Below are 13040 nucleotides of genomic sequence, written 5' to 3' on the forward strand. Positions count from 1 at the left end.
TTCTATAATATTCTATTCTAAACCTACTTATATATATAATATTATATAATCTTATATATATATATTATATATTTATCTTATAGAAAGAATTCTATAATATTATATTTTTAACCTACTTCTATATATACTATTATATAGTATTACTAATATAGACTATAATAGCTATTATATATATATTATTATATAATATTATATATACTTATTATTAAAGTATTAAATAAACTTAATATCTATTTTTATATTTTATATATATAGCTATAGGTATAATATTTATTCTTAATACTTAATATTTATTTATAGGTATTCTATATCCTCTAACCTTTATAAATACCTTAAAATATATATAAGTATATATAACTAATTAACTAAACCTTTTTTAAAATTTAATATAATAAAAGGCTATAATAGTATATATAAATATATAAGGCTATATATACTTATATACTAGTATTACTACTAGTATTCTTATAGGTAACTATTAATATTAATAAATAGATATTATATAATATTATATATAGTATTTACTATAATTATTAGTAGCCTCTGTGGTATAGTGGTTCTGTGGTATGGAGTTCTATATGGGTTAGCATACGGATTGCTAGTTCGAATCTAGCTAGAGGCACCCTAAACGATTTTTCCAAAAGTCAAGCAGCGTAGCCCAGCCCTATAACTAACTTATAAGGGAACATAGGTAGGGTAACTATAGTAGGCTAGGGTAAAAGCTAGAAGGTAATACATACTAACCACTATACCACCCTAGCCCTTAATAGATAGAATAAGGCTAAAAACCGTATATATACTATAGTATATACCTATAGATAGGCGTTATAGTAAGGGACTATTCTACTACTTAGATATATATATAGATAGTAAGTAAATTAATATACCTAGATAGTTAATAAATAATAGAAAATATAGAGGGATATAAATTAAGGTATAGCCTAGGAACCTACTAACTAAGAATACTAAATACTATTAAATACTACTAGGAATTGTTATATAATAGTAGATTAGTATATAGGAGAGGCTAGTTTTTACCTAGGCAGCCCTAGGTCTGTACCTAGCACGGTGAGGTGCTAGTATAAGGGATCTACTACTACGGTTTTTCTAGCACTTATAAGTTTATTAAGGTACTAGAAGGACCATAAGGTCTAATTAGGGTAATTTAATAAATAAATTATTAGTAGCCTAGGTAATTAGCTAAAGTAAGTATATAAGCTTATATATAGTTATAGGAGCTATATTAATACTAGTAACTATACTTACTATATTACTCTTAATAATATATATACTAGTAGTAGTATAAGTATATTTTTTCTTAGTAAAGGGGGGGGATATTAGCTTATATATATATATATTAATAAAATTAATTATATATATATATATATAATAACTTATATTTTAATATATAAAGATTAATATATTAGCTATAATAATAGTTAGTATAGCTTTTAAAAAGCTATATAAGTAGTATATACTTTATAAAATAACTATAGTTATTATAGTATTATTTATAACTAACTATACCTTTTTAAACTATTTTATAAAGTTATTTAAGTATTACTTTATAGACTTATAAGTACTTAATTAAGGTTTTAAAGATTATAAGTTTATATACTTAATTAAATACTATTTTTAATATAAGTATATACTTAAGCTATATTTTATATAATTAATATTATAAGTATTATATATATAAGATAGTATTAAATAATATATACCTTAAGTTTTAAAGTTATAATATATATTATAAATAATACCTTTTTTAAAATAATACTTTTATACTATAAGATAATATATATAGTTACTTCTATATATATATTACTATTAGCTATTATAGCTATATATATAGGTATAGTAATATTATTAATCTTTTTTAAAATAATAATAACTTTATTTAATATAATATAAGAGTATATAAAGGTATATAAAGATTATTATTAATAATATAAATTAGTATAAAAATAATATAAGAATATATAAGAATATATAAAACTAATCTAATTATAAAAACTTAGGTTAATATATATATATAGTAAAGTATATATATTTAACTATATATAAAAGTATATATATATATATATATATAAAAAGAGAAGAAAGGACTAATAGAATTAATAGCTAAAAAGAAAAAGAGAAGGTTTATATAATATATTATATAAAATAAAACTAAAATATACTAAGTAAGGTAGCTATATTTAGATATAAGAATAACCTATATTTATTATAAGAATAATATATATCTAAAAAATATAATAGCCTACTTATATATATATTATTTTATATTTAACTGTATACTAGGTGTGAATTGGGATTTGGCGACAACTTACCTATAGGCTGCCGTACCTCACCATGTCATGGCAACTGCCGTGCGGCGCGACAATGCGACCCGCCACTACAGCCGACATTCCCAGCATCGTCGACGTCTACATGGACTCGTTTCGCAACGAAATCTTTAGCCGGCAAGCCTACCCCCGGGACGCGGCCTCGTCTCTAGCCTACTGGACACGCACCGTGCAAGAAGAAATGGCTGAGCCCGACGCCGTCTGGTTCGTCGTGGCCGAGCCCGCCGCCGCCGCCGCCAACGGCGACACGGTGCAGGGCTTCCTCAAGTGGACGCTGCCCGGGGCACCGGTCCCAGAACCGGACAGCGACGGTTATCCGCCCGAGGGCCCGGCAGGCGTGGCGGCCGAGTACTACGCGCGCGTCATGGGCGCGCACGCTGCGTACATGGGGAGCACGCCGCACTGGTACCTGGACATGATGGGCGTACGGCCGGCGTGCCAGGGGCGGGGATATGCAAAGGCGCTGGTGGGATGGGGGTGTGCGCGGGCGAGAGAGGACGGGTGCGCCGTGTACGTGGACGCGACGGGGGATGCAAGGGGGTTTTATGAGAGAATGGGGTTTGCGAAGCTGGGCGAGGTGGTGACGGTTGGGACGCCACAGGGGGATGCAGAGGTGTATCTAATGCTGTGGAAGCCGTGAGGGTAGCGGTGGTTGGAGTGCGGAGAAGTTGTTTGTGTTTGCTGGACAGCATGTCGGAATGTGATTGTTCTTGTGGATATCCGTATACGGATAGTAATTATACGCACGATGAGACATGGCTGGCATGGACCTGCGGCCCGGCATTGCAGATGGGATGGAAGGGTAAACAAGATAGAGCCTGCATCGCGAGATGATTTATTCTGTTTATCGAGGTACTAGAAGGGCCAGAAGGTAATTGGAGTATATCAATAATAACATCAGACGTCATCTTTGATTTGAGTCAGCTCGTTATACATTCGTACTTACTCGTGGGTATTTCAGGATACTCTCCAAAATCGGCATTTACGACGCCGCTGACGCTGGCATTGCTGGCCTTGGCCCAGCTGCTTAATATTGACTGCAATTGAGAGGGTCTTTCCCCCAATTTTCATATCCACAACTCTATTTTCCTTCTTTTTCTGTGCAACAGCGGCATGTCCGGCCCCGGCTCATAAACTCCGGCCCATTGCCCGCCCGCCCCACTGGACCTCGGTGAAGAAGCCTGGTTTAGCCTCATCAGTCCGCACCAGCACTAGTTAATCAGACTTTTTTTTTTTCGCCTGCAACTTGTGGACGCATCAAGGTCGGGAAAGTTGTCGCGTGACGAATCTGGAGCAAAGCTGGGTCCGATGAATTTTTTCAGATGCGCTGGGGAGCTGTTTGCTTCGTTGTTTGTAACATTGAATCCCGGGGTTTTCAACGCGGTTTGCCACAAGACCGTCCGTTATTACCTGCATAGGACCGAGAGCACAACCCTGGCAGATCCGGATCCGTGTCTTGTTTTATTGCATTCGTTCAGGTGCTGACGCGCGCTGCAAAGCCCCCAACAACGCCAGAAGCCAGGGGTTTGCTGCGCTGCGCCTTGCCCGTCTCTAGCGGCCGTTACAGGCCCTCGGGCCTCAAGTCTCTTTCAGTGGGTCGGTACTTGTCGTTAAGTGGTCATGCCGGCTAAAAATACCGTCACTGCTTGTCACTCGGGCGGCTTGATACCTCGGCCGTTTGCCAACCGTCTTGAAGCTGTGGCTCGAGTCCTCGATCCAATGGAATGCACTTGCTGGCCAGAGCTTTTTTCTTCTTTAATATCATCACCACCCCTTCCCCCCCCCCAAATCCTTTTGTTTCCCATTCTCAGCTCTCCCACTTTAGTCCATTTATTTCATTATATTTTCGTCCATCTCTTCTTTTCTTCCGTCTCTCTTTCGGATTATTTAGACGCAGCCACCACTCTATAGCTTTAAACCGACAGTTGCACTTGAACCCCTGGCTTCTGCCAACACGTCATCACCAAACCTCAGCGCTTACGCACACACCAACACCCCGGGACCAACACCAGCGACATCATCACCACCAGCGCCGTCATCGCCATGGCTGCCGCCAACTCCTCCTACGGCGCCAATAGGCTCGCCGCCTACCTCGCCAAGTTTAGCCCCGTACCCGCCTTCCCCGAGTACACCGGCCCCTACAAGGTTGGCACCATGGATGTCGAGATCCCCGTCACCGACCTGCCCGCGCCCAGCCCGGCGCCCGCCGTCGCTGACGGCATCGAGACGGTCCAGTACCGCGTCTTCTACCCCGCTGTCCCCGAGTCGGTCGAGAAGCCCATCAGCTGGCTGCCCGCCCCCCAGCGCAACCACGTCTCCGCCTACACCCAGTTTGTCGGCATCAACTCGACGCTGGCCGGCGTCCTCTCGTAAGTTGCGCCAACCATGACCAACCGTGAGACTCAATTAGCGCTTTAGGCTAACACCAGTACTCCCACAGCTTCATACCTAGACATCTTCACTACGCTACTATTCCCGTCCACAAAAACGCGAAGCTCCTGCCCGCCGACACTGACGACCACCGTTGGCCGACCATGATCTTCTCCCACGGCCTCGGCGGCAACCGTACCTCGTACTCGTACATCGCCGGCTCCCTCGCCTCCCATGGCGTCGTCGTCTTCTGCCCCGAGCACCGCGACGGCAGCGCCGCCGTCACCTACATCCGGCTCAAGGACCAGATGGACCGCTTCTTCACTGCCAGCACCCGCCGCGAAGTCCCCTACAGTCGCATCTCCCACACCATCACCCCCGAGGTCTACGAGGCCCGCGAGGACCAGTTGCGCATCCGCCTCTGGGAGTTGGGTCTCATCCACGAGGCCATCCAGGCTATGGACTCAGGCGATTCATTTACCAATCTCAACCTGTCCACGCCCAGCCTCGACCAGTTCACCGACGCCCTCGACGTCAAGCGCCCTGGTAGCATCATCTTTGCCGGCCACTCGTTTGGCGCCGCCACCGTCTATCAGCTCCTCAAGAGCACCTACTACGCCGACGTCCCCGAAGTCGCCGCCATGGAGAAGCCGCTCTTCACACCCGCCAAGAACAGCAGCATCCGCAAGCAAATCACAGAAAAGAACGTTACGATGCTGCTCGACATGTGGTGCCTCGCCCTTCTCGCCCCCAACTCGGCGCCCCTCTACAACCTCCCGCTGCCCGTCTACGCCGACACCTCGTCCGCCCCTGGTGGTACCGGCCTGCTGGCCGTCGAGTCCGAGTCGTTTTTCAAGTGGACGGAGCATCTCGACGTCAAGGCGCGTCTGCTGTCTCCCGACCCAACCACCAAAGTCGTCGGCCCGCAAACATTTGAGACCCAGAGCGGCATGAAGCACGTCGAACCCAACTTTTTCTACGTCGTCAACTCGGCCCACCTCAGCCAGTCCGACTTTGGCATCCTCTTCCCTTTTCTCACCAAAAAGATTTTCGACGCCGAGCAACCCGAGCGCGCTCTGCGCCTCAACCTGCGCGCCCAGCTGCAGCTCTTGCGCGCCAACGGCATCCCCGTCGCCCGCACCTACACTGGCGACCTCATCGACGGCTCTCACATGGACAAGTTCGACGTCAAGAAGAAGACGGACCCGGTCGGGCCGCACCCCACCGACGGCATCGTCGACGACAAGGCCATCTTTGACCGCAGTGGTAGCAACGTCGTCGATAATTGGGGTTGGATCGATGTCATTGGCCTGGGCGACTCCGGCGAGAAGGAGACGACCAAGTCTGTCGCTGAACAAGTGGAAGACGGCGAAGAGGTCATCAAGGGCGAACTCGAGCCTAGCGAACAGCGCCTGCCTGCCGCTGTCAACGCTGCCGCTTGAATGGCTTGACCACGCAAGAAGAAGAAAAAGCTGCGGCGAGATCTAACCACATTTTATACCCACTGTACTTTTATAGCGATTTTGGATTTGTTACGGAGCGGCACATTTTGCATAGATATTTTAGGCATAGCATGGGAAAGACCATAGAGGTCAAAAAGTAGGATGTTATAGTTTTCTGCATTTAATTTCATATACGAAACGCCTTTTCTGTCGTCTTTGTGCAAATCTCTAAATCCCTAATGTTCACGTGCATATTGTGCATCGCCTTGAGCGCCGGTTTTGTTCCTTCTGTATCCTACATGTCCAGGTTGCCCCCTGTCATCTCCAAATTTTGTCATTCCAATTCTCCCTCACCATCCAAATATTCCATCCAACTAAATAACAACGCCAAATTTTCACCTACCAAGATTTTCCAAACCTGATTCCAAGTCATTGCTTCCTCTCATTCTGACATCCTCGATATCCTTCTTCTTTCTTTCTCATTTTCTTTTATTTTTTCCCCTTCTCAACTCTCAAAATCAACTTCAGTCAAGAACTCGCCCGCTAGAATGCGGCCCCAGTGCGTCTTGTCAATCTCCTGGCAGTCGCGCCGTAGCGTGGTCAAGAGCATCTTGATGCTCTGCACAGGGCTCTTGGTAAACTTGGTTTTGCCGCTGGCGACAAACCCGTCCGACGCAACCGCACTTGATGTCTCGTCCCCGTCGGCCGCCGACGAGGGCCGCCACGCGAGACTCAGCATGTCGCACGTGTCGGCGTAGTCCTGGTAGGAGCCAAAGTACAGCTGGCCGGCAAACAGGTTCAGCTGCAGCCGCAGGTTGCGCGGCAGTGCCCAGTCGGGCTCCGTGATGGCCGGGATGCTGTACAGCCGCAGCTGGTCGAGCGGCTGCGCGGCGAGGCTCATCCGCGGTGCGTAGATGTGTAGATGCGCGCGTGTCGACTTGGCGAGCCGCGGCATGAGCTCCTGCGCCTCGAAAGGGCTGATGATGACAGCCTTAGTGCCACCAAACAGCCCGCGGCCGGTTAGGATCCATTGCACGGGCCGCTGGTACGAGTCGCGCCGCGCGGCCGTGACGGTGACCGCATAGTCATTTGACACCAGCAGGTCGCTGGGGAACTGGCTCAGATCGATGCAGTCGGCCATTATAGTGTTACTCAAAGAGAGAAAGGCGGGCTTCACCGTGATCGAGTTGGACGGCATGCTGCCTGTCGTGATGAAGCTTACCAAGTCCGGGTGCAGTGCGTGCGCTGCGGGTGTCGCGGCGTGCGGTCTCTCGATTTGACGCTCCTGCTCAATTTCAGGCGCCAACTCCTTCTCCTGCTCCTCCTGCAGCGCCGCCGATCGGAATTGGGAGACGCCGAACTCCTCGCATCGCTTCTGGATAGAGTGTAGTGGAGAGCTCTCTCCTTCAGCTAGTGTTAGGTGCGCAAAGGAGGAAAAGAGCTCCTCGGTATCTGTCGTCGTAGTCGTGGGTCGGTAGCGATACGCAATCGTCTGGGCCTCCTCCTCGAGAAAGGACTCGGTATGCGTGCTCGTCAGCTGCAGCCCATTTTCCGTACGCGCACTGTCCCAAATGGCCTGTTGCTTCTCGAAGCGCGATCCTTGAATGGCCCATAGAGGCATGAGCCGACGTAGGTCAGTGTGCGTCTCCGAAATGGCCCACATCAAGACGTCGTCTACTTCAATATTGCTATCTTGCGCTTTACCTGTCGTCATGCAGATGCGGGACTGCATTTCCTTAGAAACACAAAAGATGACCGACTGCCCATGGCCAAGTTTGCGCATGCGCATACAGGCTGCAGCATCAAGTTAGTACAAAAGTGTTTCAGTCACGATTCGAGAAGCATCTTACCCTGCGCGAGTCGGTCTTTGGTAAGGTCGGGGCCAAGTGTGACAGCCGCTCGATAGTCCTCTGGAAGTCTCAAATCTGTTCCTCGCGTATGGGCCTGGTCTAGGAACACCAGGCAGCGATCCAGCTGCTCGCAATACGGCGAAGTCTGCAGTCTTTCCACAGCGCCCTTGCGATCAATGACACAAATTTCGTCGTCATCGTCGAAAAACACGACAGCCTCTTGCTTTTGATCTGGAGGAACTAACTCTAGCCACCGTTTTGCCACTTGTATGTTCGTGAGTTCCAGCACTTGCGCACCAACATCCAAGATAACATGAACTTGGTTTTCCGTGGCTGCCACGAATTCAAGTAGCTGCTTCGTGCTAGAGTGATTCTTTTCGTCAGAAGAATGCAGCAGCTGCACCTTGTTTTCTGGTCGCAGCAGGTTCTCGAGCACGAGCGCGTTTGTGTGCAGTTGCTCTTGTATGTCGAGTTGTCTGACATCGAGGGGCAAGACATGGCGGGAGTCGTTTGTTCCACTGAACCCGGTTGTGGCATGGTTCTTCTGGGCACCTAGGTCCCAACCAGACGCGGAAAGTTTGTGCGAAAACTCCTTGAGCTCCTTTGAGAATACAAGATGCGACAGGAAATAGTCAATCACGTTCTTGGAGTGACGAAGATGTGGAAACGCATTTTCGGTAATTTGTTTCAAGTCCTTGATGTTGACACCAGCGAGACGGTGAAACGAGGTCGGTAGATTAGGCGCGCCCTTGACCCAGTCGTCATATTCTATTTCCGCTTGGTCAGATTTCATCAAATGGGTGAAGGTGACGCAGAGATCATGATTCGTCAGCCCTTCATAATAGTAACTAAGACAAGTTAGAAGAATCACCACATCGGGGTGGCTAAACTCCGCTCGAGTGGAGGGACAGTCCTTTGCTCTATATGGCACAGCGAGCTTCGTGCTCGGGGTTCGATTGGGATCCAAGCCGTAGTTTACTCTCCATCGCTTTTGGCGAAGCGCGAAGAGTAAAACTCTGCCCGCAATGAGTCCTCGCAGTAAGAGTAGAGGTCCCTTAGTGGTGTCTGTGAAGAAGCCTGTTTGGAATTCCACGAGCGCAATGCTCTCTGCAGACACGTCGTACTCCAAAAGGTACTCAAATATTGCCGCCCTCACTTTCTGACTTTGTCGCCCAATGGGCAGGCCAGGGAAGCCGGTGGCACAAATTTGCTCCGTCACTCTGCGGAGTAGCAGCGCGCCAGCCTCAGTCCGGAGAATGCGTGTTCTTGGAAAGCGTCCACGGCTGCGGTGCGTAATTTCAATCCCCTCAGGCATATCTTGCTGCACCGACGGCGCGACCGAAACGACGATATCTAGAAGACGCTGCAAGACGGTCCAGCGCTCGGGGCTCAGCTCGATGGGGCGCTGCTCTCCCATGGTATAGATAAGTTCGAATTTGGGGCTAAAGTTCTCGTCACTCTCATCCACAATGTCACGCGAGTTTGAATCAAGAAAGTGATATAAATCGACGAGAGCTTCTGCTGCTTGATTTTGGTCTGCCAAGGACTGGTACTCGATGGCCATCAGTTTGAACGAGAGTATGTGCTCCGGCTGCAGGAGCAACACACCGCCCTGCTCCATACAATCTCTGTACAACTGGTGAAGACTCTTCACCTGGTATTCCTTGAGTCGTAGGGATCGGTTGAATGGCATGTAAAAGATCCGACGGTTGAGAAGGCCGCCCAATTTGGCGACGAGGGTCCTCAGAAGCTCTTTGGCCTGTGGCTTTCCAACCACAACGCGCACCAACCGAGTACCATCTGCCAGGTGTGCAGCGACAATAGGGACAATGACTGAGGACTTTCCCTCGCCCATATTTAGCTGCATGACTGCATTATTCTCGCCCTCAGGGCTTCGCATCTCCGAGCGATGTCATGCTGCACCCTGCGGATCAAGATGCTGCTTTCGATTTCCAGTAGAAGATTTTGCGGATGCATTATGGCCCCCGAATTAGAGTAACCTGAATTTGATAATTCTTTCAAGAGATCGGATGTTGTTTTCGCTTGAAGAAGCCTCTCGGCCTGTTGAAGTTTGGTCAAAGCAATACCAAACATCAGAAGAGCGTCCTGCCACTCCTGGGACAGCGAGCCCCAGTGACGGGAAACAAAGTGACCAACAAGGATCGAGGACGATGTGCGAGGCGCCATAAAAGCGGCTGCAACTTTCCATCCATCCGTAGCCGCGTCAGAAGGTTTCCCGTAGAGACCTCTTTGCAGACCCTCAGTGATGGAAGCATGCAGCGCCGTGTAGATGTTATTAACGTTTTCTTGGCAATTGCGAAGATGATCGCTGAGAACATCTCCGAGCTCTGTTCCTTGCAGCCTCAATTTTTTTAAAGGCTCTACCTGTTTCAATGCCTCGAGACTTTTTTGCAATTCGTCCACGTATTGTGTTTGGCAGGAGTGCTCTGATGATGCCGAGTTTCTCACTCTCTCTAGCAGGCCCGCCAATCTGTTGGTCATCGACACTGGTGCGCTACTTGATTGGCACAAATCGAGTTCGTTCCTTGATAATGACGGCATTGATGGGCTTGAAAGAGCAAACATTGCTCGGTTATTGATGACTGCTCTCTGCTGCGCGTTCGCCGGCGAGGCGCGGACTGCTTGTTCGGGAAGCGAGCGAGCCGGCATAACCGAACATGATCTTAACGTTGTTGCAATATCCGTGAGATATTCACGAAGACAATGATTGTTGTGCCAGTGCCCCCATGATGTTCGAAGGGTATTAAACGCGGCGCTGCATTCTAGGTACATACGTCCGGCAGTTTCTAGGACTGGTGCCTTGCGAATCCACTGGACATGCAACCCCGTGACGAAACTTTCGAACGCCCTACTCTGTTCGTCTTCAAATTGATCTCTGCGTCGCTCGAGATAGTCTTCATCGGTTTCGTCTTCGAATTGAGGAAGGTTGTACTCCGGACTGTTAAAAAAATCGACAAGATAAGCCTCGGCTACTGACTGAATCATCGCGCGAGTGGGAGCATATCCGAGAGTAATACTGTATGTAGCTGCGCTTGGTAAAGCAACTTGGAACGTATCCGGCATGGCGAAAAAAGCAGCAAGGCACTGCACCGGCTGTAGACTTGCAGACGCCGAGTACACCATTGTACAGAGGCACAGCATCACCTGGAACCGGTTCAACTGCGATGATTGCGAGACGAGCAAGCGATGCAACTGTAACCAAAACTTTTGCAGGATCTCATCCTGCTCTCCCATCCACTGCGAGCCATAACATATGCCTCTCGCCGACACCTCTCCAGTAGGTCCCATGGTAGTACCGCAGCTGAAAGATTTCCACATGTCGGCCACTAGACTGGGACTGACCTGTTCAGCCAGGCCCTTGGGCTCTCGTGTTAGCATGGCCGCAACTTGAAAGGCTTTAGTGGACAATTTTGGAGATTTTCTGGTGTCCCGGCTCTGGTAAATGGTGTCATAGTCAACCAAGTGGTTTTCGGCTCCAAATCCATACACTTGGAAAGTCGCCGCCCGGATTGCATGGCGGTTATCTAGCAGAGGGTCGACATTTGAGTGAAGGATAGGAATTGGTTAGGCTTCTGGATAGAACATTTCAGTGGATTTTGCTTGCTGAAAAATTTCCTTCACGAGCAAGCAGAAGGCGTTGTCCTGCGACAAGAAACTCAGTTGTTTATCCCACTCTACCGTCTCCATAGCTTGCAAATTTTTCGGGTAGAATTGCCTTCCTGGGGTCAGCTTCGCAATGGCTTTGAGTTTCATAACATCTGCTTCTCTGAGATACTCGAAAGACCTCAGGGAAGCAGAACGCAGGATCGTCAGTGCCTGCTCCGTCCCCGTTCTTCCCGTGAGCTCGTCTGGCAGACAGTGCGATGTAAGCGCGTGCAGGTGGCAGACAACTAGCTTGCTCTGAAGACTGCCGTTGTCCACAAGTCTCTGCAAAAGAGTATCGATGTCGTAAGAATGAACTCTGCCAGATTTTCCATGGGGAATGGACACCTCGACATGATTTGTTGACGAGACCGCAGACCGCGATGAAATTTGGGAAAGAGGCTGGCGCTGGGGTTGAATGGGGAGGGGTTTGGGTCTGTGTTGGGAAGGTGCCTGGCAGGCTGAATGCGTGTGCTTGGCTTCCCTCCTCTTGCTCTCTTGCTTCCTGCCTCTCCTGGCTTCGCTGTGTTTGCTCTCCGGACAAGCTAACGACTTGGGTCTGTGTTGCTTGTCCTCCTGCTTCCTGCCTTTCCTGCTGTGTTTGTTCTCCTCCTCGATGCGGCTCGGGTCTTGTTGGGGATGGCTCTGTGTGGGCTTAGTAGATAAGCTGCTTCGTAGGGACTGCGCGGTTTCTTATGGGCACGTATGCTTTCGTGCGAGTTCTCTAGGCTCTTAGAGTAGTACGTATTGTGCCTAAGTCGGGGGGAGTCTCTTCTTCCTCTTGCTTGTCAATCTGGTCTTGAGCGTACATGGCGTAGGCCGGATGGCTCGAAATGTAGGCAAGACGACTCTTATCGGTTTCTGTGTATAATAGCTCGGTGTCGATGTGCTGCTTAGCCCGCTGGAGATGGTATGTCTCGGCTAGTATTTGGGTCGACTAGCTGAGCTGGATTTGTTCCTGCGATGTAGGCATTTAGGGGGGGGGGTTTGTCTAGTGCGTCGGCCGTAGCTGATCGCGGGCGGGAAAAAAAAAAAAAAGAACGAAAATGAATGTCGCTGTTGATAAGAGCTTTAAATTTAATGAATTTTGATGGTCTCTGATGATCCTGCCGGTGTTGCTACCATTTTGTTGGGCACAAGGGAATTCGGCAAGATGATGATGTATTTCTTAGCTGCTGCGTGGGTGGCTTATGGCCCTAAGTAGTGCTGTGCACGTGACAAGGTTGGCTCGCCGTTTGGTATAAGGACTTTGCGCCGGTTGTCCGCGTTTCTTAGCACGAGTTTGCTCTTCAGTCCAACTAACGTGCCAATGCCTTGGCTAAAGACCACGTACATCCCTCGAAATTGGCGGGAGTGCAGCTGGTCAGACC

At 48.1% G+C, this 13040-nt stretch overlaps 3 protein-coding genes across 3 annotated transcripts; 2 read left to right on the plus strand and 1 right to left on the minus strand.

Moving 5' to 3' along the window:
• Positions 1-2352: 2352 nt before the first annotated feature.
• CCM_07111 (acetyltransferase, GNAT family) lies at positions 2353-2985 on the plus strand (the record flags this gene model as incomplete). The annotated part of the gene is made up of 1 exon (XM_006672249.1): positions 2353-2985. One exon carries the CDS (start codon positions 2353-2355, stop codon positions 2983-2985), a length of 633 nt encoding a protein of 210 aa, XP_006672312.1.
• Positions 2986-3965: 980 nt separating this feature from the next.
• CCM_07112 (platelet-activating factor acetylhydrolase 2) lies at positions 3966-6157 on the plus strand (the record flags this gene model as incomplete). Its single annotated transcript, XM_006672250.1, has 3 exons — positions 3966-4021; positions 4358-4714; positions 4798-6157. 3 exons carry the CDS (start codon positions 3966-3968, stop codon positions 6155-6157), a joined length of 1773 nt encoding a protein of 590 aa, XP_006672313.1.
• Positions 6158-6662: 505 nt separating this feature from the next.
• CCM_07113 (uncharacterized protein) lies at positions 6663-12481 on the minus strand (the record flags this gene model as incomplete). Its single annotated transcript, XM_006672251.1, has 5 exons — positions 6663-7951; positions 8008-9868; positions 9931-11552; positions 11707-12315; positions 12415-12481. 5 exons carry the CDS (start codon positions 12479-12481, stop codon positions 6663-6665), a joined length of 5448 nt encoding a protein of 1815 aa, XP_006672314.1.
• Between the last annotated feature and the right edge of the window lie 559 nt (positions 12482-13040).

The sequence above is a fragment of the Cordyceps militaris genome (assembly GCF_000225605.1).
Source record: "Cordyceps militaris CM01 unplaced genomic scaffold CCM_S00005, whole genome shotgun sequence".
In the NCBI taxonomy this organism is placed as follows: Eukaryota; Fungi; Ascomycota; class Sordariomycetes; order Hypocreales; family Cordycipitaceae; genus Cordyceps; species Cordyceps militaris.